The sequence below is a fragment of the Gopherus flavomarginatus genome, chromosome 11 (assembly GCF_025201925.1).
Source record: "Gopherus flavomarginatus isolate rGopFla2 chromosome 11, rGopFla2.mat.asm, whole genome shotgun sequence".
Classification (NCBI taxonomy): domain Eukaryota; kingdom Metazoa; phylum Chordata; order Testudines; family Testudinidae; genus Gopherus; species Gopherus flavomarginatus.
This window is the reverse complement of record NC_066627.1, coordinates 49,433,797-49,461,454: the sequence shown is the minus strand read 5'-3', so window position 1 is coordinate 49,461,454 and position 27,658 is coordinate 49,433,797. Positions and strand designations below refer to the sequence as shown.

At 47.5% G+C, this 27,658-nt stretch overlaps 1 protein-coding gene across 2 annotated transcripts in view; it reads right to left on the bottom strand.

Annotated features, from left to right (window-relative positions):
* Positions 1 to 19,752: 19,752 nt before the first annotated feature.
* Positions 19,753 to 27,658, bottom strand: part of GMEB2 (glucocorticoid modulatory element binding protein 2) — a 40,761-nt gene continuing 32,855 nt past the window's right edge. For both annotated transcript variants that reach the window (XM_050918321.1, XM_050918322.1), the window contains 4 exons: positions 26,798 to 26,869; positions 25,746 to 25,883; positions 22,134 to 22,256; positions 19,753 to 21,863 (listed from right to left, as the gene is read on the bottom strand). In XM_050918321.1, the coding sequence (XP_050774278.1) occupies positions 21,214 to 21,863; positions 22,134 to 22,256; positions 25,746 to 25,883; positions 26,798 to 26,869 (983 nt within the window). In that variant the 3' untranslated portion in view covers positions 19,753 to 21,213. The remainder of the gene's footprint in view (positions 21,864 to 22,133; positions 22,257 to 25,745; positions 25,884 to 26,797; positions 26,870 to 27,658) is intronic.

Sequence of the window (27,658 nt, the reverse complement as noted above, 5' to 3'; positions counted from 1 at the left end):
GCGAGCGGCAGAGCACCCCCTGCGGCATGATGCCGTGCTTGGGGCGGCAAAATGTCTAGAGCCGCCCCTGCGTGTCACCAAGTCAAATGCCTTACAGCAGTCTATTACATCAACGCTATTACCTTACCTTGTAATCTCATAACAAAAATCACGCTAGCTGCCTAGATCTATTTTCCATAGGTCATGTTGAATGTCATTAGTTATATTACTTATAATTAATTTTTATCAATCAAGTCCCATATCAGCCATTCCATTACTTTGTCCAGGATCAATGTCAGACTAACAGGCCTATAATTGCCTGAGTTGTCCCTTGTACCCTTTTTAAATACTGGCACAACATACCTTTCTTCCAGTCTTGTGAAACTTCCCCAGTGTTCCAAGACTTCTTGAAAATCAACATTCATGGTCCAAAGAGTTCCTCAGCCAGCTCTTTTAACTTTCTTGGATGTAAGTTATCCAGACCTGCTGATTTTAAAATGTCTAGTAGTTGCTGTTTAACATCCACCTGAGTTCCTGTTGGAATGGAAAGTAATTCATTTTCATCAATTATGACTAAATCGTCTAGCTTTTTCCCAAGCACAGAACAGAAATATTTATTGATCACTTCTGCTTTTTCTGCAATAGTAATGAACGTTCTACCATTTCCATCTAATAGTGGACCAACACCATTGTTACAATTCTTTTTGTTCCTAATATACCTTAAAAACTTCTTTTTATTGTCTGTAACTCTGCTGATGATTGAGTTCGCCATCTGTCTTTTTGCTTCCTTTATCAATTTTTTACAATTCAGAGCTTCTGATTTAAATTAATTGCTTTCACCTTCCCCTTTCTTCCAGTTGTTATACATATCAGCTTCCACTGCCCTTCTAAGTCAGGCTGGGTTTTTTTAACCGGTATGACTTTCTTCTTTCTCAGATGAATCTTCCTAGCAGGTTTCAGTAATACCAACTAGATCAAATTTATGCTCATAAATATGCAATTCCAATTCCTCTTGTTTATTACCCAGGCTCCTAGCATCAGGTCAGCCGACAGGGAGTCAAATGGGGCAATTGCCCAGGGGCCCAGGTGATTTAACAGGGCCGCTCCGGGCACCACTCCAGGCACTGCTCTGGGCACTGCGCTTTGGGGGGCCCCATGGGCTGGCATGGGCGGTGCTGGAAGTGACAGATTTGTCACTTCCGCCCCAGACCATGCGCCCCCCCCAGGAATGGCCCTGGCCCCGGGAATTTCTGTCTGCCTCGCATTGGTGTATAGCCTTAGGCAACTTAAGAATTTCTTCTCTTCACCTATTTTGGTGTCTTGATTAATTTTGTTTGTAACATCTTGATTTTGTTGTAAAGAATGCTTGTTTGTTCCCTCTTTTCACCCTCTTCTTTTGTTACTAGCTTAACACTCTCCTGTCTGGTCCTACCGCCTCTCTTCAAGACGACTGGTTCTCCTTCTAAGATAATAAATAGTTATAAATAATTTCAGTGACCCAATTCAAAGCACCTTTTACTGGTATAATTGCATCCACACTAAGTGAGTTGTAACAGTTTAATTATGCCAGTGCAAGTAAAAGTGGTTCAGTTTTTGCATGTAAACAAGGTCCAATCAGTTTCCCTTCTGTGGATAAATCAGTTTCCTTTTCCATTTCTTAGTGCCACCAGCACTATTGCACAAGATTGCAGAGGAAAGTTCAAATCCAAGCCAAAGTCAATTATTTGAATTGAGCACAAGCCTCAGTGTCAACATGCCTGTTCATAGCAGGATCTGTAAAACTTTTAATCACAAAACAAATTTTGGGCCTAGCCAACAGGGGGCCTGATCCTGAGAGGAGCTAAATACCCTCAATTCCCACTTCAGGAGGTGCCTGGCTTCTGGCAGGTTTGGGCACAGAGTCCCTTTAGCGTTTGATGTTTTCCTCCCTCCCAGTGTCAGTACCTGGGTGTTATATACAGAATTTAGTGCAAAGGGGATCTGGTCAGAGCAGCCTTTAGCTGCCACCTCAATACAAATCATAATGATCAGGAAAGTTACTGAAGAAAATGCCAACTCCCGTGACCCCAGTGATAGCTGCTTCCTGTGTGCCTTCAGGTCCTGGCTGCTCACTTTACTGCCAGCACTAAATGTTTAATTGTTTACTCCTCACAGCCCTGCAGCACCAATACAGCTATGGCAGAGAGAGCTGGATTCTGTCCTGCCCTCCACATCATTAACAAAAAACAGCTGAGAAGTTCCTATTGTGCAACTTCATTAAGAGAGATGATGCAAGAGGCAGAAAGAGGGTGGCTGGGCTCTCTGGTCACTGGAGAATGAGAAGCAATGACATACAGAAAATTCCTGTCTGGACTTATAAAGTGAGCAAAGAGGACCTAGTAGCGGAATAAATACACAATCCCACTGTATCATCCTTGCAGTAACTTTCCTGTCTGTAACTGCCTGGAGGAGGGGAATAATCAAAAAGAACTAAGTGCAAACTGAACACCCCACTATCAGCTGAACTATGGCTGAGGAATTTGTGTAAATAGCCAGTCACAGACACGTGATTATGTGTCATGCAGGGACGTTCAGGCCCAACCATATTCTCACTCAAAGACAAAATAGTCCAGAATGAGGGACATAGTTCTCATGTATAAGGCCCGGCTAACCAGCAGAGTTATGTCATGTGAACGCTTTGCACCAAGGGTGGCCCCTGATCTTGTTACAACACTGTTCCATTGTGCACTCTGTGGACAGGATCTTATCAATGGTCCAGAATGGTGCTTAATTCAGGAACAGTGTTAAGGCCCCCTGTAGAAGGGTGGACGGCCCCTTGGTTGTTCACAGCCAGAGGCCATGTAAGAATAGCCGTTTGGGGCTGGGAGAAAAGATTATTAAACCCAGCTAGGAAGGGGTCAGGTGAGTCTTATAAAGGGCTGGAAGTGCTCCCTTAAAGGCTGTAGGAAGGAGGTTATTTCCTATGGCAGATCCTGGAGGTGGGGAATGATGCAAGAGGAAAGGCCTCCAGGTTCCTGCAACCTGCTTGGGTCAGTGGAATAGCTTGTGGTGTTGCTTTGTGTTTGAAGAACAAACTGTGCCCTGAAGGAAGGGCCTGAACAGACTCTGGGTGCAACATGCATCCTTCCTGGGCTGAGGAGACAGGCCAGCTGCCAGCACTGCCTGCCCCATGGAACCAGTCCAGGAGCCAGCCATGTCAAACTGAGATTCCCTGACAGCGTTCTGCTTGTTGTAGCGGGGCAGTTCCACCAGCAGCAACGTCATCCTAGTCCTGCACATGCGATGGTTTCCACTCATGCTGCCTCCAGTGGTGCTCCTGCCGGGAGGATTATGGCTGCAAACAGGGCAAGGTCTCAGCAGTGTTGAGAGCTCTCATGATTTCATCATGAATCTTACACTCTTGGGTGTTTTTTCTTAAAACTCCAGCTCCTGGAGTCATGGGATTAGGGAAGAATTTCAGCTTTCTTTAAAAAACAAAAGTTCCTAGGCCTCATTGTGGGGGAGAAAGCTTGGAAAAGTGACCTGTATAGGCCCAAGAAAACAGAATTTTCCCCCACCCACCACCCCTGCAGCTAGGGTGACCAGATAGCAAATGTAAAAAATGTAAAAAATCAGGAAAGGCGGTAGGGTATATAGGTGCCTATATAAGAAAAAGCTCCCAAAATCAGGACTATCCCTATAAAATCGGGATGTCTAGTCACCCTACCCCCAGCATTTATTAAGAAATCGTATGATTTTTTTAAAGCTAGTCTCATAACTCGGGGGTGGGGAGGCTTGACTCATTATTTCAAATCTTTGGCATTGACAATGTTGTCTTCATGTCTGCTTCAAAAGCTGGCTATAAATACCGCCCAAAACCCAAACAGAGGCACAAAGGGAAAGCAAGAGAATGGCTGAGGTGTCCTGCTGTTTGGCCAGCTGTGCTCAACAGGACTGTGGCCATAGGAACCAAGAGGAAACACTAAAGGACCACTCCACCATGGCCACAAAGGTACATGGAAATGCTGCAGGAAATGATGCTCAACAGTTCAGTTCTTGAAAACAGAGAAAAAGCAGGGGAGTAGCTATGATCCTGATGGGTGATTTCACAAAGAAGGGGGTGGGGAGAGAGATTCTGAAAAAAAGTCGAGTCACTGGGAGTCAGAATTTGGTTGTTATGAAACGCGACGCAAAAGAAACACTGCAGGAAGTTACAAGTTTCTGTTTCCATTTCTCACACTGAGCAGCTAGAAAACAGGCAGCCTCCGAAGCTGTGTTGATGTAGTTTTCCCTGCCACCCCTCCCAGAGGGTGGGCCTTTGTTTGCCAAGACCCAGGGATGAGGAACGCTCTCACGCAGGCTCTTACGCAGGCTGTTTCTGTGTTTGATACGAGAGCACAATGTTGCAAGACAGTCAAGAGAACCCAGCAGCTCCTAAGTGCTGAATACTCAATAGCCAAGGAGAACAGCCTAGCCAGGGCAAGATTCCACCTGCTGAAGCTGGAGGATGATGGTGGGAGGGCGAGGGGGACTTTGCAGTCCTCCTCCTCCATCAACACCATCCTGCTGATGGCAGCATAGGCTGCAAGCTGCTAGGAGACTGAACATACATCTTAGCTGGCAGTCCACGGGCCCCGGGGCCTATTATTTGTAGACTAGTGTAGTAGCTGGGGCTTGCTCCTGGTTCGTAATCAAGGCCAGCAAGACTTCAGCAGGAGAAACGAAACCTGGCATGTTTCCCAGCTGTCACAGAAATGTAAGCAAGTGTTTGAGTGAGTCAACGTCATGCTGTCAGCCTCATAAGTCTCTTATGCAAATAGAGTGGTGCTCGTTATTTACAGGCTGTTGTTCGGGACTAGGTCACTCCTGGACGCTAGCCACCTCTGTGTGGGCCAGAGGAATGCCACCCTACTGCAGGCATCGGAAGGGGGAGAGAACAGCAGTATCCGACAGCTAGCCGGGCATTTGGGGGTGCATAAGTGAACATGGCAGCTGACATAGGCGGCAGGTTATATACATTTGCAGTGCTCAGGCTCCAGGAATATTCAGGGCCGGATGCCCTGCTCCAGCAATATTTGGAGCTGGGTCTCTCCCCCGGCCCTGCCTGGATTGGGCCCCGGCCCCTGCGGGCCTCCCCTGCTGCGTCCCTGCCTGGAGCAGGTCCCAGCCCCCGCCTGCCACCCCTCTCCCCGCCGAGCCTCTCCCCTGCCTGCTCCTGCTGCCGGAGCAGAGCAATTCCCGGCAGAACTGCTGTCTGCTGCCCTGGGGTCCTAGTGCCTGCCCTCCACTAATGCTAAGGCAGGCTGCCCTTACCCTGCCCTAGCCCTGAGCCTCTCCAACGCCCCAAACCCTCATTCCCAGCCAGAGCCCTCATCCCCCTGCACCCTAATCCTCAGCCCCAGCCCTGAGCCCCCCCAAAGCATGAACCCCTCATCCCCTGCACCCTAATCCTCTGCCCCAGCCCTGAGCCCCCCCCAAAGCATGAACCCCTCATCCTCAGCCCCACAGTCCTCACCCCACACCCCAACCCTCTGCCCTAGCCCTGAGCCCCCTCCTGCATCATGAATCCATCAGCACCAGCCAGAGCCCTCATCTCCCTGCACCCTAATCCTCAGCCCCAGCCAGAGCCCTCATCCCCCCACACCCTAATCCTCTGCCCCAGCCCTGAGCCCTCATCCCCCTGCACCCTAATCCTCTGCCCCAGCCCTGAGTGCCCTCGCATCATGAACCCCTCATCCCCTGCACCCTAATCCTCTGCCCCAGCCCTGAGCCCCCTCACAGCATGAACCCCTCATCCTCAGCCCCAACCCTCATCCTTCTGCACTCTGATCCTCTGCCCCAGCCCTGAGCCCCCCCGCAGCATGAACCCCTCATCCTCAGCCCCACAGTCCTCCCCCCACACCCCAACCCTCTGCCCTAGCCCTGAGCCCCCTCCTGCATCATGAACCCCTCAGCACCAGCCAGAGCCCTTATCCTCCTGCACCCTAATCCTCAGCCCCAGCCCTGAGCCCCCTCCTGCATCATGAATCCCTCATCCTCAGCCCCACAGCCCTCACCCCTGCACTCCCTCCTATCCCAACTCCCTCCCAGAGGGTGCACCCCCTCCCCACACACCACTTCCCACCCCCAAACTCCCTCCCAGAGCCTGCACCCCTCACCCCTTCCTATGCCCCCACCCCCAGCCCAGAGCCTGCACCCAAACTCCATCCCAAAGCCTGCACCCCCACCCCCTCCTGCACACCCACCCCCTGTCCCAGCCTGGAGCCTGCGCCCAGCACTCAAACTCCATCCCAAACCTGTACCCTGCACCCTAATCCCCAGCCCAGGATCTGCACCCCAGACCTCCCGCTCCCAAGCCCCCTCCCAGAGCCTTAGGAAGGTGGGGGCAGAGTTGGGGGGCGGGTTCTGGGCACCACCAAAATTTCTACAAACTTGCCCCCCATAGTGGCTGAATGAGCCATTCTCTGGCAGTCAGGGTAAAGGACGGGCACCCGGAAAACCTGGGCTCTGGGCCCAGCCCTGCTTTGTGGTCTTGGACAAATCATTCCACCTTGGGGGACATATTGTCACTGCACAGCTAGCCTAGCTTGAGAGAGAGCAGCCACACTGGGAACTTATCTTCAAGTTGCTGTGTCCACACTAGCACTGTATTAACCATATGTGGGGTTGGGGTTTTGGGACGCACTTCCCATGGTTCTTTGTGCTGCGGTTAGCTGAGCCTCTGCGTGAGTTCTTCCCCAGTAAATTGTGTGAGATCTTATCTGTCCTTTCCAGACATCTGGACAGGAAGGCACAAGGACGACTAGGGGCATTAGCCTGTGTCCACACTGCAGAGCCAGGTTAGCTGCTGTCAAGCTGTGTTCACTTAGGCTTTAGCCTGTCCGCTCAGCCAGCCCAGCCCACCTGAGTTAAGGTTTGTGTGCGTGGACGGGACGGGCTGAGTTATAAATTTAAGTTAACTTTGCACTGAAGCCAAGCCCCGGATCTCACTTTGAAAAGGGGAATGCCTGTCTGCTTTGTGAAGTGCTTCGATATCCATGGCTGCAAAGCACTAAAGATAGTAGTAGCATTAGTACAGCTGTAGACTTTTTCACAGAGCCTGTAAACAAAGATTTTTACAAATCCATCTACATTTGGTCTCTCCACATGGGGAAAGCGTTGCTCTGGTCCCTAGTTGACAGCAACCTTGCTTTGTCCCTAATTAAAGGGTCACCTACCTGGTGAGTTTTACAGACACGGTATTTAGGTTTTCACATTAGATAACAAACTTGATTCATATTCCTTGAATACCAAAACCAGCCCTCTTTTTGATTTCTGAGGTCAGTGCAACGTGGGTTGTTTTTTTTAACTTGCACTAGAGGAAACATGATTCCCTGAGAGTTGTTGCCCAAAAATAGGACTTATCTCAAATATACAATCCCTAATTAAGCAACTGTAGCTGTTTCGTCAGACTCACTTTGAAAGTAAAACAGGGCAGACACTGCTGCCAGGAGGTGCCCAGCACGGCAGGGCATTTGACTATAGGCAGAAACACCTCTGCCAAAACATGGTCAAACCCATGACATGTATGTAATCTGACAGAGGCAAGAGTAGGGAATTCTATCAGGTGTGTCATATCCTATTCCCCTTGTGTGGATCCAAGGTGACAGTCCGTTCCTCACTGACTTTCTGCTGTCTTTTCCTAGTGGGTTCACCATTCTCCAGCCTCCTGTCTATAATGTGATTATGCTGCCGTGTAAATAGACACATGTGTCGAACTGGGAATGTTCTTAATGTTGCTCTGAATACTGTGTTGGTGCCTCAGTGTCCCCTAGGCAGTTCTTAATATCTAGGTGGTGGAATCAGGGTGTGTGATTGCTGCAGAGCAAAGGGCCAGTGCACCTAAATGCCTGGCACTCTGTCTCCTAGCAACTGATGGCCTGGGCCCCTCCTCTGCAAAGGTGCCGGCTGAAGGTGTTGGAGACAAAGGGATCAGGTGACCTCCTGGCCCTGGAAAGGAGCTGAGCAGAGAGGAGGGGCTGGAGGGGTTGTTAGTCTAGAGCTGGCTGAGGGCAGACGTGGGGGTCTGCTTCACTGCCCCCCAGAATGGGCCCGGCCGAGGGGTCCGGTTTGCTGTATCTACAAGCTCTGTTTTAGACCCTGTTCCTGTCATCGAATAAATCTCTGTTTTACTGGCTGGCTGAGAGTCACGTCTGACTGCAAAGTGGGGGTGCAGGACCCTGTGGCTTCCCCAGGACCCCGCCTGGGTGGGCTCGCTGTGGGAAGCGCACGGAGGGGCAGAGGATGCTGAACGCTCCAAGGAGAGATCCAGGAGGTGAAGACGTGTGAGCTTCTTGCCCTGAACAAGTCTGCTCCAAGGGAGAGGAGGCTCCCCAAAGTCCTGCCTGGCTTTGTGGGGAGCTGTTCCAGAGCATCACCCGGGGACTCCATGACAACACAGAACTTCAGGTTTTTTTCCCTACCACTTAGCTGTGGTCTAAAAATGTAAGGTTCTCATTTGTTTTTTAACATAGAATATATACAATCTGTAGTGCTTCTGGTTGCAAAGAAAACTTCTGAGAGCAAGCTGAATGCAACCAACACAGCATCTTTGCCTAAGCCTCCAGCTATCTCAGAGCAATAGTTCTGAGAAATGTGTGAACTGCTTCCATTTATCTAACTTGAATATTAACTCTGAAGCCTAATGTTGGCAGGCTGAATGTAAGCTTGGTTAACAATTTAACTGTTGATAATTTTACCAGAAACAATTAATAACGAAGGACCTCAGGACAGGGTGCATTGGAGCAGCTAGTTACTGAGTGAGAAATAAGGAAGTGAAATCTTTCCTCCAGCTTTAAAGAGCCTCCACTCCTGGCCAAAAGAGGATGAGATGCATTCCTCCTTCCCAGTACCAGAAGCCTCAACTGTCTCCTAGCCAGCAAGGCCAGCTCTAGCCATTTCGCTGCCCCAAGCATGGTGGCATGCCGCAGGGGGCGCTCTGCCGGTCGCCGGTCCTGCGGCTCCGGTGGACATCCCACAGGCGTCCCTGCGGAGGGTCCGATGGTCCTGCGGCTCCGGTGGACCTCCCACAGGCGTGCCTGCGGATGCTCCACTGGAGCGGCGGGACCAGTGGACCCTCCGCAGAGACGCCGGCGGGAGGTCCACCAGAGCCATCTGCTGCCCTCCCAGCGACCGGCAGAGTGCCCCCGGCGACATGCCGCCCCAAGCACGCGCTTGGCGCACTGGGGCCTGGAGCCGGCCCTGCTAGCCAGCAAACCCCAGTGCTCCTATGACAATTTCAACAATGCAGCCATGACATCATCTGCCATTTACCATGAAATGCACCTAAGCACCCCTAAGCTGTTCTGTTGAGTGGAATGGGAGAACTGTTGAAAGATCTAGCCTCTTTCCCTGTTTGAGAATCAAACATATTGTATTTCAGAGCAGAATATTTTAGGCCCCTGATTTAGCAAAGCACCGGAGCACCTGATTAAATTTCATTGAAATCATTGGGACTTAATTACATAATTACCTGTGCTTTGCTGGGGCAGGTCTTTGGCCTGGCCTATTTTGGCTAGGGGTGTGATTTTTTCCCCCCCAAATAGTTAAAGCAGTACAGCCCCTAACATGGGATAGTTTTATCCAGGCCTTTTATTCCCATACAGATGGTTTTGTCTTAGTACTTATGTAGCCCCCCCTCACGGGGATATCTGAGCATCTCATGCTCCGCTGGAGATTTAGCCTCATGTCACCCCTGTACTGTAAGGGAGGGTTATGGTCCCTTTGTACAGATGGAAATTGAGGGCCAAAGACACTCAGGTACTTGCCCAAGGTCATAGAGTCTATGGCAGAACCTGTACTTGACCCAAGGTCTCCCAAGGGCTATGCCAGCACCCTAACTTCTGAGCCATCCTTACTCTCAGAAGAGATTGCTCTACCAGCAGAGTCCCGACAGTAAGCTATACCGCTATAAGCTCTCTTATACCAATATAACTGCATCCTCACTAGGGGTTAACTAGAGAGGTGCAATTAAAGCAACTTTGGCTTGCAGACAAGCCCTCGGAGTGGATACTTAAGCATGTGCCGCCATCCTCCCTGTAACTTACTGTCCAGTAAGCAGCGTGGCTCAGTCCTGCGTATGGAGCGGAGAGTAAGTACCCTTGGATGACAGAGGAACCTATCAGCAAGACCAAAGACACCTGTTCTGCAAATGCTGTGATAGTGCAGGGGAAACCCAAGATTGTTATGAAAGTGTATGAGACCTGCGCAGCCACAAAATCTGCTCACCTGCCTGTACCTTGGTGTTTGTGACAAGGACTCCAACTCTGCTGCTTTTACAGAGCCTGTTTTTACTCCCGTCAGACACTTATTCTGCTCAGTCCAAGCAGAATTTTGCAAGGCTGGACTAGAACCAGAAAGTGGAACTGACCAGTTCTGTTGCCCTGTTTGTGCTGAATGAAATGCCAAAAGGAGAGATTCACCAATAAAATATAGATCTACTGTGACAATCCTTCACATTGCACTAACCTCAGCTATTGATAATCACAGGTATAGATTTTAAGAAAATTACACTACATTTTTTGTACCTTGACATCACTCCTGTGAATTACCACCATGGGATTTGCACAAGGTAGGCTCTGCCTGCTCACTGAGCATTCAGAGTCTGTCTCGCAGCTGATGGATGTTGGCACAGACGCTTTATCAGCAGAGAATCTGGTCCCCTGAGCCTAGGGGATGCTGGACCAAAACTCCAAGTCTGAAGAAGCAAAACAAATTACATTATGCTGGGGAAAAATAAACCCAGCAAAACCTAGTTGCTGCAGGGTGTAACGATACCATCAGGTATCACTCCACCTTGGAGTGCCACAGATAGACAATCAGCTGCCGGAGTTAGGTTTTAGAGTATTTCTGGCAGGGTTATTCTGGTCCTTATGCCACACCCTCTTGTGTCCTACTGATAGCTATGCGGAACACAATATTTGCCAGACAGATTGAAGCAGGTATCACTTTCAGTCACTACAATCAGAACGTGTCAGGCACTCAGGTCAACTTGGAACTAACAGCAACAGGCTTTTCTTTAATTTTAAAAATCTGTATTTTCATAGGTAGGCAGGTCCTTGCTTGTAGCCACAAACTAATGGTGCAGGTAGTGACTGTCACCATATTTACTGCTACCATTACTATTGAGAGAGGAAGAATGGTCCACTGGTTAGGGCCTGAGACTTGGGAGACCCAGGTTCAGTTCCCAGCTCCACCACAAACTAGCTTGTGTGACCTTGGGCGAGTCACTTAGGATCACATTTTCAAAGGTATTTAGGCACCTGGCAATGCAGATGGGAGTTAGGCCTCTAGGTGCTTTTGAAACTACTGCTAAGCACCTATTCACATCTTTACACACCTAAATCCCTTTGAAAAACTGGTCCTTAGTCTCTCTCTGCCTCTGTTCCCCATCTATCTAGCAGGGATAGATAGCACTGTGCTATCTCACAGGATACTGGGAGGCTAAAGCCATTGAAGATTGTGAAGTGCTCAGATGCTGTAGTGCCGGGGTGTGTGTGTGTGTCAGATAAATATCTCAGATTGATCACACTGATGTCCACCCAAAAACCTAATAAATCTACCTCCGTCATTTGGTATGACAGGATAAAATGTTGTCACAGAGTCATTGTCAGTTTCCATGGAAATAAGGGCCACATTTTCAAAGTGCAGGGCTGGGATTTTCAAAAGATCCTAAAGCAGACAGGAACTTAAATCCCATTCAATTTCCACAGCAGCTGCTTAATTCCTGCAGTCTCCTTTGGAAATCCAGCCTAGCAGTGCCCCACAAAGGGCAGCATGCACATTTACAACACAAGCTTGGGTAAAGGCATCTAACTTGTCATGTGAGCGCTCATTTATCTGCGTGAGCGCTCATTTACCCAACCTGCATATGCAATCACCGTAGCACAGTGGTTGTATATTTGCATGCATGCATGTATCTCTGGCTCTCTCTACTGGAGAATTTTAACCCTAGATATCTCAGTATATATGTCACAGCAGAATTATCGAAAGACAATGCTCTGTTCTGTTCTTATCCAAGTGCCAGGGAAGGAGAAAAGCACTCTCTTTCTTATAAAATTTAGAAAGTAAAGATTTTAAGACTCCCAAAATAGTAACATAATGTGTGTTTGGGTTCCATAATTACAAATGAATGCTGATTTTAAAGATTTAGGTTAAAGTCATTGACTTTTTCACTTATTGCCAGGACCCGAGTTTTGTGCTCTCAGTTTTTCCTGTGCACACTTGATATCATGGACCTTTAAATAGATCAGGGAGTCGTGCTCTCACTATATCAATGGTACCTTCAGCTGTATCAACTGCTAGTAATAACTACTATTTGCAGTATTTGAGCCAACCAGTCAATCGTGATTTTAAAATATTTTATATATTATATAATATATTAATATTATACAGATATGGATATTTTGAAATCTCAAATCTATCTACCTGGAGAAAGGTTTCTTTTCCTTTTGGTGTCTGAGCTTTAGGATGTTCTTGGGTCCCTTTATTTATTTATGAATTTTTAAAGAAAAAATTTCTGTTCTGCTGACTTCACCACACAAATAACTCTGCGGTAATTGAGGTCAAACCTTGTTATACCATGGCTTATTCTTGCCTCTGTGTGCAGATAAACAAGCAAACAAAAAAACCCTAGAACCACATTAGAGAACTGTGTTTCTCCGCTGATAGGCCTCATTTACCCAGCCAGATTATCACCCATAAATTCACACCAAAGGTGCAGCATCACCATGGCAACAGCAAATGCCGTAGTGTAGACAGGGCTCAGGCAAGTAGAGAACATGCTGGTAAAGCACTGTCTACATGACCAGCTTCCACTGCTGGTGCCACCAATGGACCTGCATCTGTGAATTGGTGGGGAGAGGGGAGTGTCTCATGTTTGTCAGTGCAGACAAAAAGACTGCCATCAAGGATAAATCATATGAGGCCATCGCTTGGCCACAGTCCTTTTTTCACAGCTATGCTTACACATGGCTGATTTTGTAGCATAACCTGGGCCACATTCAGCATCTTCTAGCCTGTCTCTCATGTATTAGACAAAGGCAGCCCTAGTGGGTACTTAGGTTACTAAGGCTGATTTTACAGTTGTAGAAGATGTTTGGTGGCGTTTACCAAGGCCATGACAGCAATGGCTATTAATCTGACCGTTCTAGTTTTACCAAAAAATATAAATAAATCACAGCGCAGACAGCAGATGGACATCTTTTCCAAACTGCACTGTGTTGCAGATTTGCTTTGAGCTACAATACTGCAAACTGAACACATTAGAACTGCACCTCCAGTGCACATATTCCTTATGAACAAACAACGTACTCAACCCTAATCCAAATGAATCAAGAGATACTGTAAACGTCCTTTGACAAAAATATCCTATCAGATTAATGAAATTCAGACACAGAAAGGCAACTAATTTTGCTGACAAAGCATATCTGGAATAGCAAGATTCCATGCAACATGGCACAACTAACAGTCACTGTTTAGGTGATCCAGGATTTGCGTATGTGCTGAATTAAAAACTGTTAAAATTGTAAGCTATCACTTGAAATTTCAAGAGTTTTCCTGGTCCTGCTTGCAGGCTAGGGGGCTCTGGAGGGAAGCATGCAATCTGGATCTATCAGAGTCAGTCTGCAAAAAGCCAGCATACCTAGAGCAAAGTGGATGAGCCATGCCTTGCCGTAGGGAGCAGCCTGCTTTGTGCCTCTCTGTTTTTGGTTCTTGTGTGTGAAGATTTTGGATTTTAAGAAATAAAGTAGTGATACATTGCAACCTCCAAGAAAGAATATTCCATAATTGTATCTATTTCTTTGTTTGTATGCTACGAACATTACGGAAAGGGAGAGGGGCTATTGATCAGAGCTGAGGAGCACTGGCGAAGTTATGTAGGGAAGACTGCAGAGCATCTGTGTATAAAGACTTGTCTGTGCAAGACAGACAGACCTACTAAGCAGTATCATTCAACCCAGGGTGCAGTTATACCAAATCCTGCCTGCCTGGAGTATCCTGCAATGCATGAGCCTGAAGTCAGGTGCCTTCTCCCACTTAAGAACAGTCACTGCGCAAGATTCACCCCTGGATTATGCTGGATTCTGGCAGCATAATCCAGATAAGAGTTGCAAGCAGCAGAAAGTTTGGCTTGAAGGAGAGTACAGAAGGATAACGTACCAGCAACCTTCACTTTCCAGAGGAAGCCTGAAGTAGGCTAGTACCACCTAGAACTGGTCACAGGTGGGAAATACAGCAATTAATGGGAAACCTAGTGAGGCCTTCACTGGCAGCCTCTCACCCTTCAGGCTGCCTGCCCTTCCCTGGCAGCAAATCTCCCTGGGTCACTGTGTTCACTGCTGGGGCAGAGAAGCAATTTGCACCCCAGCCGCTAGTGTGGGTGAATCAACCCCATTTACTACCACTGTACTTAGGATGCATCATTGTCTTTACAAGGCATGTTCTGTTATACTCTTGGAATGGCTGTCATAAACCAGAAATTCTTCCTATCACATCCATTTGATACAAGACACATTAGAACATCCCCATATACCTCTCTGTATTCACCCTTGACACCTCCAGGTCCCCAGAGCCTGTCCTGCTTGCAGTAGAATCACAGGACACAGCCTAGGACCTATGGGCCTGGCCAATGCTCACTGAAGTCAGTAAGGGTGTCTACACTGCAATTACTACACTGCCAGCTGCTTGGCCTGAGGGGCTATTTAACTGCGGTGTAGACATTCGGGCTCAGGCTGGAGCCTGGGCTCTAGGACCCTGCAAGGTGGGAGGGTCCCAGAGCTAGGGCTGCAGCCTGAGCGTGAACATCTACACTGCAATTAAACAGCCCCTTAGCCCAGGGCCGGCTCCAGGCACCAGCCCAGCAAGCAGGTGCTTGGGGCAGCCAACGGCGAGGGGTGGCAAGTCCGGGTCTTCGGCGACGGGTCCCTCACTCCCTCTCGGAACGAAGGACCCGCCGCTGAATTGCCGTTGAAGACTGAAGCAGCGGCAGTAGAGCTGCAGATGGTGATCGTGGCTTTTTTTCCTTTTTGCTGCCTGGGGCGGCAAAAACCCTGGAGCCGGCCCTGCCTTAACCTGATCCCTTTGAGTGGGAGTCAGCTGGCATGGGCCAGCTGCAGATGTCTAACTGCACTGTAAACATACCCTGAGAGTCGTTCCATTCACATCAGCGGGACCGGGACCGGGCCCTGTGAGAATGGAGGGAGTTTCAGGAGCGTGGGTAGGAGGAACAATAAAAACAGACTGTGCTGGCCCCACATCATTGTCAGCACGCCTGCTCTGACTCACTTGCACAGGGCTGGGTGGTTTGAACCACCCTTCCCCCTCCTCAGTCTGAGTTACAGAATAGCAACAGGCCTGTGGGTGAAGGTCGAGTGTGAATGCTTAAAGCAGCCTGACTTTGCTCTGTGCTGGTAACAGATCCACACTCCAGTCCAGCAGGTGGAAAATAACCCCAACAAGAGGATGCACACACCTCTTCTGGCCTTTGTGCTCCTGAGGTACAGAAAAGGGCAACAAAAATGATTAGGGGTGTACAACAGCTTCCACAGAGGAGAGATTAATAAGACTGGGTCTGTTCAGCTTGGAAAAGAGACGACTAAGGGAGAACATGATAGAGGTCTATAAAATCATGACTGGTGTGGAGAAAGTAAATAAGGAAGTGCTGTTTACCCTTTCACAGAACACAAGAACCAGGGGCCACCCAATGAAATCAATAGACAGTGGGTCTGAACCAAATAAAAGGAAGTACTTCACACAACCGTGGAACTCTTTGCCAGAGGATGTTGTGAAGGCCAAAAATATAACTGGGTTCAAAAGAGTATTAGGTAAGTTCATGGAGGACAGGTCCATCAAAGGCTATTAGCCGGGGTGGCCAGGGATGCAGCCCCAAGCTCTGGGTGTCCCTAAGCCTCTGACTGCCACAAACTGGGACTAGATGACAGGGGATGAATCACTTGATAAACTGCCCTGTTCTGTTCATTCCCTCTGAAGCCTCTGTCAGAAGACAGGTTACTGAGTGAGATGGACCATTGGTCTGACCCAGTGTGTCTGTTCTTATATTCAAGGAAGTACAGTAGATTCCACTTAATAGCAACCTGGACATTAACAACTTCTGATTAATAGCACCATTTTGCTAGGAACCAATTCCATCTCACTGACTTTAATCTTAATGGGATTTGGATACTGGTAACAACATGTTGCTTATTAGCAACATGTTTTTGGAAGAAAGGGTCCATGATAGGCAGATTTGCAGGGCTGCAACTAGAGAAGGAAGCACTGGGACCTGCTTTCCCTGGCTGCTGCCTTGCTAACCTGCCTGGAGCCAGCACTCAGCGGGTCCCAGTGCTTCTTTCCTTCAGGGCAGCCTCACAAACCTGCTTTCTGCTCATTAGCAACTACCAGAGAATAGCAACTTTTTTTTTGCTGGAAACTGAGGTCTGTTAATAAGCAGAATCTACTGCAGTGAAGAAAATGGAAAAGCACCGATTCTCTCAGGATACCAGGACTTAATTTGTCCCTATACACTGAAAAAAAGTGTGCCATGAAATATTAGAAAGCTGGTGAGTTAAGGCCCTAGCAGCCAAGCCAAGCCAACCCTTTTACTTACCAGGCACATGTCTAAAGACCACTGGATTTTAGCCAGTAGCTCCTAAATCACACTTTGGTGCGTAAATCCAGACAAGATCCTGCCTATGCAGCCTACTGTCACCCAGATATACACAGACAGAATAAATGAATGTTAATGGCAGTCACACATCTGCATTCTGGGGGAGAACAGACCTCTCCCAACCGTCTCTCTTTTATTCCCGTCGATCTTTTGGCTGCTGTGCTCTGGCAAGCGTCACAATATGCTTCTCTCTAGCCACACCTACTGGCCGCAAGCGGAAATGCTTCAATAAATTTTACTCTCCATATTGCATTATAGCTCCATATCAGCTTTACAGTGTTTACGACTGTATTGCCAAAATATATATGAGGAAAACAGCAGTCTCCTGACTATCATTAACAAACATTCCTCTCACACAACACTTCACAACCTTGGGTATCTCATATCCTTGGGAAAACATTGCAAAAACCTCAGCAACAGACACAGTGTCTCACACAGCAAAACAAATGAAGAGTCCTGATTGGATTTCCTGGAGTTGTCAGTGTCTGGCCACTAAACAGTTTAGAGCTTCCAACAAAGCGAGAGAGGGGGGATCAGATACTGAAGCAAATTTGGTTTAATTAGTTTTAATGCTCGACAGCCTCTGTTTATTTCGTTATGCTCTAGGTGCATGCTGTTAACCAGAGGTTGCAGACACACAAAGTAATCCCTGGGCAACATCCTGGCTTCACATTGCAACATTTGCATAGTGATCCAGCATCTGTGTGTGACATCACAATTTAACAGCCTAATACAGTAGCACACAAGAATACACCCTGAGATATTTAAAAGTCAGTGATTTAAGGCCCTAATATCCATCATGCCAAGCAACACTTTTAAGCTGTGGGTGTCCAGTCAGTAAAGGTCACAACCATAATGTCAGGATGTCACACTGGGATTGTTTAGTGGCTTGGTGATGCTATTTAACGTAATCTCTCCCTTCCCTTCCTGGTGAAAGTATGTGTGTTTTCTTCCTCTACTTGTACCCAAATGCTTAGGAGCAGAGGGAATCCAACCATGCAACTGCCTTTATTCCCATCTCCAATAGGGATAGGGGACTAGCTCCCCACACATTGGAAGGTCATCCCTTCCCTCCACAAAATGGGCAGTGGAGAGCGTTCCTGATGTCACCATGCTGCTTGGTGTTGGAGATACAGGCAGTATTGATGAGAACTCCAGGCTCTTAAGCGGCAGGTTAAATGCCACACGTGAGAGGCACACAAGGGACATATGTGCTTCCCATGATTATTTCAGCTGACAAGAAAGGTCCCCAACATAGTTAATAGCTGCGCTCTCTCTTTCACCGCATGGGGGGATGGGGTTGCTAGTATTTCTTTTCATCGGGGTTCTCAGACTTTTGTACCGGTGACCCCTTTCACACAGCAAGCCTCTGATTGCGACCCCCCTTATGCATTAAAAACACTTCTTTATATACTTAACATCATTATAAATGCTGGAGGCAAAGCAGGGTTTGGAGTGGAGGGTGACAGTTCGCAACCCCCCCATGTAATAACCTTGCAACCCCCTGAGGGGTCCCGACTCCCAGTTTGAGAACACCTGTTTTACATCTTCTGCCAAGCAGATCTGTGGACTCCAAGCTGTTGCTTCAACAGCTTCAATGGAGACTGAACTCAGTAAAACAAGAGCTAGTGATTCCTGAATCATATCCCTGTGGCTGATTTCTGAACCACAGTCACCTGCTAGGTATTTCTGTTGCTTGTCCCTACTGTGCCCCCTCCACCCCCCATTTAGGGATCTGGGGCATAAACCTGTCTGGGGATTTGGTCCTGCTTTGAGCAAGCAGTTAGATTAGATGACCTCGAGGCCCCTTCCAACCCTGATATTCTAACTAGAGGGAAGGCAGCATAGGGTTCAAATCTTTCATCTTGCCATTTCCTACCCCACCCACCACCAACCCTCTCTAATTTCTTCCCCATTTCAACTGAGCACCTCTCGTCTGTACGGGAACAACTGCTTTCTCATAGAAGCATCCTAATTCCACCCATTACTGAGACCACTCTCAGCAACATTTCATAGCAAAGCTGGGGAAGAGAGACAACAAAACTGAAAGGTCTTTTGAGGTTTGTTGCTTCCCATCCAAAACAGTTGGTTAGGTTTGCATGGTTTTGTCATAAATGTTTCCTGCCTCCTGGAGTTAAGAGCATCAGCCACAGAGAAAACCCTTTATGTAATTAATAACAAGTCTTGGGCTAAGCTTCTTTTCATTCACAAAATAAGGTGATGTCAAGGTTATAATTCACATTTCTGCAAAGCCTTGTTCTGTTTGCTTGCAGATTCCTGCCCCCTCCACCACTCAAAAGAAGAGAAGAAAGAAGACTCTCCTCCTATCATTCAAATTCTATTTCTTAATTTATTAAAAGGCCCTAACACCTTTAAAAATGCTATGTAAAGACATTAACAATAACATGCCTTCACGCATTCTTAGAGTTTTATTAGCACCAACATATGGAATTCCAGGCTGGCCTAGAAAAAACAGTGGTAAAGAAAGCATCAGGGGATGCTAATCTCAAATCTAAAGCTTTGCCACTACCCCTCTACCCCAATATAACGCCACCCGATTGAACACAAATTCAGATATAATGCGGTAAAGCAGCGCTCAGGGGGCTGGGGGGGGGGGGGGAGAGCTGCATACTCCGGTGGATCAAATCAAGTTCGATATAACGTGGTTTCACCTATAACACGGTAAGATTTTTTGGCTCCCGAGGAAAGCGTTATTGAGGTAGAGGTGTATTAAATCTTTCCAAAGGGTTAAGGCAGCAAACAAAGGACATTTCTTTCCTACCAAGCCCCAGTCTAGGTTTCCAGTGACATTCCCTTCACTTTGCTAACAAACTAGTCTATGCTCATGTGAGGGAAAGCACCCTTGGCTTTCTCCTACCACCACAGCACTAGGGAAATAACTTCCTAAAGTATAACCCGAAACAGTGTATTGCCAAAATTTTGGAAGGATTGGCAGTATTTGTTTGCAGGTGTGGGGGGGGGGAGGGGCATGAGGAGAAGAGGAAGAGGATTCTGCTCATTCTTGGAGCCAGTTTTGTGCTTTAGCTGTAACAATCAGACACAGACAAGGAGATGCATTAAGCCAGCAGCACTCTTTCAAAAATATTTATTAGCTTATTAAAGTGACCTGTTGTTGCTGCTGCTGCTGCCGCCAGATCAAGTTGATAGAAAACCCACACTGCAGGAATCCAGCCCCTTTAACACTGTTTCTAGCTGAAATGTCACTTTTACACACACACACACACACACACACACACCTCTTTTACAAAAATAAGGACAGTAGCGAACCTCTCAGCGAGCTGAATAATCAAGAGTATTTCATATTTGAATATTCTATTTGCATATTCAAACCTTGCAGCCCACAAAATATCCTTTTGAACACTCTGGGAGGGGACAAGAACACGCAGCCACACTAGATAAGGCTCATTGGCTAGATGCTTCTGATAAGAGGTTAGCAGAGACATGGAGATGATTAGATTCCACAGTTAACACCTGCTAAGATGGAAGTAGTTCAGATGTCTCTCAGTGCTATTATTTAATTGGTTTCTCTACATACTCAACAGTACAACTGTGCCCCGGACATCATCTTCACAACTAGAAGGGCCACAAGAGTTTCCTTTTTTTAAAAAAGCCCAAAGAACAGATTTTTGAGAAAACAGAAGGAGACCCTGAATCCTCAGAAGATACAGATTTTCCACATCTGTCCCTGGATGGAACCAAAACTTTTAATAACTGTCCCCCATTCCGCTCTCAATGATCAGACCTGGGAGACCAGCTTCTCACTCACAATGAGGAGACTGCACATTTGGTAATATTGAGACACTGCATTTAACTACCCAAACCCAACATTATGTGCAGAAACCAGCAACAAGGGTCACTTGGATCAGCCCTGTGACTGCCACACATCAGAGAAACTTCCCTGGTCCAAGGCTGCTTTACCTCAACTGTCATGCACATTTTTCATGCCCAGTTATGCACTCTGTACCGGCCCACCCACCAGCTTCCCAAACTGCCCTCGGCTGTGAAGGGGAAGCAGCAGACTCCCTAGTATTGCTGGCCTACATGCAGTATTGAATCATGCCAGAACTCAGGAGTGCCCCTTGGCCACTTACCCCTTAGCTTCGGGTAAAATGCCTCATCTACTGTTTCCTTAACCTTTCGCTACTTTCTGCTCATTCCCTGTTCTCAGGCCCTGCCCACATCTGCTTCTCTTGACGCTCTGTTCCAGCTGAGATGTCTGGAGACGATGCAGAGCTAGTGAACTAGACATGAAGATGACATGTGTTCCAGGAAAACACGGGAGGAAAGTTTTATATGTAAACCGGTTAATGGGTCAGTGCGATTCATTTCCCCCCCCTCTTTTTTGGAGGTCTCTCTTTCCCTTTCTTTGGCTCAAACCTCATTATTACTCCTTTTAGCCAATCTACCTCGGAGTCTCAATTCCCTGTGCCCTCTTTATACTGTTCCCTCTTCCCTCAGCGCAGGCAAAGAAAAGGCAGTTCAAGCCAGAGTACGTCACAAAAAAATGTCCCTTCAGGCATGTCCCCTTTTCATTTCTGCTCTGGCTCTTCTGCCACTGTTGTCACCTCAATGGTGGTGGTGTGTTCGTCTGACGCTGTGGCATCCTCAACGGCGCTCGATGGCACCGTCACAATTGTGCTCCCGCTGGGAGCCATTTGTGTTACGTTCTGTATGGTGGTGCCTAGTCCCGGGAGAGTGAGCAGCTGAAAAGGGCTCACCACTTTCACCACAGTGCTACCATCTTGTATGGCTGCCGTGCTGAGGACTGTCAGGTTGGAAGCGTCGGGATGGATCTCAACGGTGTTGGGGAAACTAGAGCCTGAGGAAGCCAGTACAGTATATCCTCCCAATAACGGAGAGGCTGGGGAGCAGGCTGAGGGAGCTTGTGATGTACTTTTCCCAAGCACTGAGGCTGGAAGGGCAGACACCACTTTGCTGAGAGGGAGGTTGGCAAGCTGAGAGACCGGCACTCCTGGGGCCAAGGCAATTTGTGCTGACTGGGTCAGGACTTGAGAGGTGATAGCAGCTGGCCCAGATGTGGCCCTGGTAAGTCTGGGGCGTTTTAAAGGTGCTGGGATGGAGACTGGAGTCAGAGTCATGAGCACGTTGTTGAGATGCTGCGATTTGTGCTTCAGCTCCTTTGCTCGCTTGCGGTGCTCGTCACATTGCTGCTCCAATGCTAAAAACAGGAGACCGTCATGAATGTTAGTATGGGTACTGTCCAACTTCACCTAGCATAAGCTTCCCAGTGGCCATCTTCCTAGTTAACAGCATAGTAACAACTGAAGTACCATAACCAAGGAAATGTAGCTAATTCTGTAGCATCATTCCAAGCTAACTTGATCTAGAATGCATTGGCTTACCAAAAATCTACTTTCCTACAAAGAAAAACTCCCGGACAGTATCAGCGATGCTAACAGAAAAACACTGAAATTCCAGTTGGGCATACCTGCTAAATCCCGTGTGTATTGTTCTCTTGAGAGATCCATCTGGCACTTGTGGCTAGCTAGAACTTTCTTTACCAAGTCCAGCATGCCGAAATTCTGGACTATGTTGTTGAGTAAGACAGCATCTTAAAACAGAAAAATAAATACTGATCGTTGAGGAAAGAATCATTCCCCACAGAAAGAATTTACCTTTTTTTTGGTAAAACACACAGATATGCCAAAGCAGCAGTTCTCAAACTGTGGGTCGGGACCCCAAAGTGGGTTGTAACCTAATTTTCATGGGGTCACCAAGGCTGACGTCAGACTTGCTGGGGCCTAGGGCCAGGGCCAAAGCCTGAGCCCAACCACCTGCTGGATGGCGGGGCTCAGGTTACAGGTCCCTGACCTGGGGCTGACACTCTTGGACTTTGGACCTCCCATCCAGGGTGGTGGGGCTCGGGCAGGCTCAGTCTTCAATCCCCCTCTTGGGGTTGCGTAGTAATTTTTGCTATCAGAAGAGGGTTGTGTTCCAATGACGTTTGAGAACCGCTGCACTAAACTGACATAGCCAAATGTTTTAGGATAATGCAAGAGGTCAGAGCTTAAGAATTCATTAGTATTTATGCGTAAAATACTGAGACAGGAAGGGTGGGGAGAAGCATCAAGGGGTGATTAAGAGACAATAGTCCTTTCTTCCCAAACAGAGATTGATAAGAGAGTTCCTGGGACACATAGTTAGTTGCTATCTGGACAGCAAGCACTGCTGACAGGCTGACCAAAGCGTGGTCAGAGGAGATAATTGCTTTCACAGGATACAAACTAGAAGCCTTTTCCTCCCCCCTTTATCAATGCTGAAAATGCCTTCTCTAGCTCAGTTTATGGGAAGCATAAATCTAGATGAGTTTAGCAAACAATTACTTTTATTTTCATTCTGTTTTCTCAGTGCTTGTATTAAACCTTGTGCTTAAGATGACTGTTGTCTGAGTAATTTCACACAGACATCCCCAAAGAAAAGAAAATCCGATAATTGAAGGGCAAAGAGTTTCTCAAAGTGACACTGCCTCTCAGTCTCAGACATTCCAAAATATGAAGCAGTCATATTGAATTATTTTTTCTATATTCAGTGACATGTGTGAGTGGGAAGGACAGTCAGTTTCCTTCAACCTCCAACTACATCACATGGTGCGTCACCTAACGCTGCAGCGCAATGAACTGCAGAAACAGACTCAAATTAGCAGGGCATGTGCACAGATGGCAAAGCCAGTGGGAATCTGTTTGCCAACTGCTGGAAACAAATTTTTACCACAGACTGCATTGCAGATTCTAAGGAAACTATCCTGCACCACTGACGCACCGTCCATATCGGCCAGTTATTTCCAAACCCTACCCTGCATGGGATGCCAGCAAAATGAGCATAATTCATTCTGCTATAGTTAAGACTAGCCTTTTTTTGAAGTTCAACTCTAAGTGCTTGAAAATCTACATGGCTACTTGGATTGCCTTGAAATATGGTCTGCCTCATGGGGCACAGGGTTTCGTTAGTGATCCAAATTTGAGGTCATCTGACCAAGCAGGTTTCAAGATACATCTCCTAGAACAAAAGTTGAGAGATTCTGGCAACTTTTTTTGGCTCACAGACAAAGCTCAACAAGCGCTCAGATCATTGCATGAGGGTCCCCCAACAGAGTGCATGGCACCCACCAGCCCTTTGTGCGTAATCAAATCACACTGCTATTTCAAAAAGCTTTTGCTTCTCATCACAAGCTGCATGTGCTTATTCTTGCTCCTAAGGTATTACACTGAGCATGTGCGGCGTGAGAGGCTAACTATCTGGAAAACTACTTCCAGGTCACAGGACCTGGGAGTTCTGAGGGAATGTAACCTGCACTGAATCTGATCTCCATCCCCGGCATTGTGAGTTCAAATCCAACTCAAGGAAGAAATCTGAAGTGAAAAAAGCAGACATGTTGCCCAATCTGCCTCTATCAAAGGGTTTTTTTTATTTTGGGGAATTGTAATCTGAATATAGCAGAATATTCAGAAGGTACTGCAAATATTTTCTGAAAATAAAATAAAATACACGTGAATGCAGTGGGAGAGGAGGCTAATTAGGGGTGCAAGAGTAGGTGGGAACACGAGAAGAGGGGTTTGGTGTGGAGCCAGGGATGGAATAAATGGGAATGGGTGGCAGGGGAGGGAAGAGTGATTGAGGGGCTCAGATAAGGGGTGAGAGGAGGTATTGGGGAAGGGAGAAGGAAGTGGGTTGGAGAATGTGAGGAGTAGCAGAGAAGATGAGGGTTAGCCCTTAGTTCTCCCATTCAGTATGTGTGCTGGGATCTGCGGGAGTCTTACACCTCTGCAGGGGTCTGAGCCCCTTTCCTTGCCCCTGTGTGTTCTGGGATCTAGGGGATCTAGGGGACCTTGCTTCTCTTGGGGACTCTGAGCACCTCTCCATACCCCTCCATGTGAGCTGGGATCTGGGCTGGGAGGACTGAAGGTAACCATGTAAACATCTGAAGTCCATAGGATGAATAGCTAAAATACATAACATGCCTGGAGAGGGAGCCCAGTTTGAAGGACGGGCGAACTGGATGGACATGGCTAGGGAAGCCTGGCTGAAGTAGAGTCAGAAATCTCAGCTGGAGGTGTGTAGTGGGAGTGGGTCCAGCTCAGTGTATAACCAAGGGAGCATATGGCCCTCTAGTAAGTTGCTGCCCATGATGTGTACACAGCAGCACAATGCAGGAGATGGCAAGGAGCAGCTTCTTACATGTTAATGGCTTCTACACTGCCAACTAATGGCTTAATGGGATGGTGCACTGGAAGTGTTGGTGGGGAGGAGGGGACTATGTTTTGCAGGAAATGGTGAGGCAAGGGTTAGAGAAAGAGACACACACCAGTCTTCTCTCACATACTTAAAGTTATTGTAATCCCTACGCAACCTTAACTCTGCCCCCTCCCCCCCCCTCGAGCTGGCATAAGCCACCGGGCATTATCTGCATGCACTCCAGCTGCAGTCACTGCGTCAGGTGTAGCTGTATTGAATAGTGGAGGAAGAAGTTGGAGCAGCTTGGAAGAGCTGTGATTGTGATGTGAGGAGATCGGGGTCTGAGTTCCCCGATGCATATTATCAAAGGAAAGAAGTGCACGTGTCACTATCAGTGCAGAATCGTCTCGGGTGTCAGCAGCAAGGTGGGATCTGAGAGCAGTCTACGGATCTAATGATGGGAGAGGGGAAAATATAGGTTTAGGTGGCATACTGCATGCAGATGTTAAGGGTTGTAAAAGGGTCTGAAGTGGCTGTCAGATCAGACAAAATGTGGTACTCTGTAGGGAGAAGAGTCTCAGTATTTCAGCACAGGTAGTGCTTGTCCACTACAGTAACAAGGCAGAGTGTGAGTGTGTTATGGGTGCTGTGGGGCAGTGCTCAAGGAGGGCAGAGTTAAGGCTGTGTGGGCCTTAACTGTATTTCCTGGTTTTCAGAAGACTGAGTTTTGTTGAACTCGACGTTCTGGGAGGGCATGAGCTATCATCTGGCAACCTTAACTCTGTGTTCACAAAGGTTTTTTGCCATTTAATAATAATCATCAAGACACAGAGATGTTCCTTATTAGCTCCTGCAATTAGGCACTTACCACTGAGCTGTAAGGGAGGATCCTGGACCCGCTGCTGTAAGCCCTTCATGGTCTCCACAAGCTCCTGGTGAAACTCTTCGATCACTTCTTCCAGCAGCCCTGCATCCTTCAGACTTCGCCAGAATGCAAACGTGTCATCTAGGGGAGCAGCAAGCACAAGAGAACCTCAGACTACCAGGAAAAGGCTGTGGGGGGGCTGAATGATTGATACATCACCATGCCTTACTGTGAGGTAAAAGGGGTGTGCACATCCAGCAATCCCATCGAAAGGCAGGAGCTCATTCTAGACTTTGTTCTGGTGGGGTTTGAAGCAGGAGACATTCTATCTATAGGCAGGTGGGGATGGGGCAAAACTCCGTACGAACAGGCACCCCGAGGCAATGGGGGAAAAGCCAAGTCAATTGCGTAGCTTTAAAGGAAGAACATACTTTCCCTTTACAGTCCCCCCATTCTCCATATCACTCAGGACTGGTCCTGCCCAAAGGGCAGAGAAGCTGCGGAAGAACCATGTGAGTCACTTTGAACCCTGAGCCAGGAGGACTGAGGCAGAGCTCCTTCTAGGAGTCTCGCTCACTTCTCTTCCACAACCCAGCACAGGCAACTGGATGCTGCACCACAAATTCCTATCCCATTTGGGTGTCACGTGTTATCCTCCATGATCCTTCGTAATTCTGCTGAATCAGTGACCCATGGGAGAAATCTCAGAACTCACATCCAGGTTTCTTTGAGGGCAGTGGCCAGAATTTGACCCATGTGTGGGTATTCTGACACTTGGAAGCAATTTCATGCCAAGACGACTTTGTGGCCACACTGCAAACACAAGGGACTTAGTTCTACACTACAATAATCTAAAGCTATGGCAAATAAATACCATGAAGATCAGGGAGCTGAGTATGGGAACACCTACAGGCAGAAACACTTTTCCTACTCACCCTATCTTTTCTTTCTCCTCAACCTTCTCCCCCTACATCCCTTTCAAATGTAGGTAGCCCACATGGAGTATGACAGGAGATACTGACAGCATTGTGTCTTGTGGTTTTCCTGAACTGTACCTCCAATGCTAGTGGTCCAATCACTGGCTTCCTCACAAGTTTCTATGGTGATTGTAGCAGGAGATCCATTTACTGCAACCAAGATTGAAAAGGAAAAGAAAAACACAAGTCATGAATTGACAAGTCTTGCCACATAGCATCAGGTTGTCCCTGCATTATATACCCACTCACTATGTTACATCCAAGAAAACAGGCAAGTCCATGCAGTACTCAATACTGTATGAACTTATCTCCTCCAGCTGAAAGCCAGACAAACAGAGACTCTGAAGTGGGATTAAAAGTCACATGAGACCATTGTGTGAGCTTTGCTTACCTTTCCATACAGCCAGGCAATACCCTGGGCACTATTTACACAACTCTTGCAAATTCTCTTTGCCTTGGGGAGAGTAATTTCTTTATCATAATAATAATAATAATAATAATAATAGAAAAATTAATGTAACCAAGGGCTGGCAAGTAGAAGTTGTATCTGGTCTGGTAAGTGTTCAAGGCAATTACCTGGCTTGTTGCCAATCTACAGGACATGGAAGAGACACAAAATTTTCAAGAGACTGCCTCTGACCTGTGGTTTGACAGGCCTGAAGACTGAACTGACCTCATCATTCCTACAGATAATACACACTGGGATACTGTTCTACCCTTGCTGCCTCCAGCATATGACTGTGATCATACTCCCGCCCAGACACACGTGACCTCTGCTCTCCATAGCCCTTTCCAATCTCTCTGATACTGTTACTATGGAGATGAAGGAGTCACATGTCAGTTGAGTTGCCAGGAGGATGTCAAGCTGCATGCAGGAGCTGTACAGCTCAAAATCTGGGCCAGAGATGCAGTGATCATTCTGGGAACACTAGAATGCTC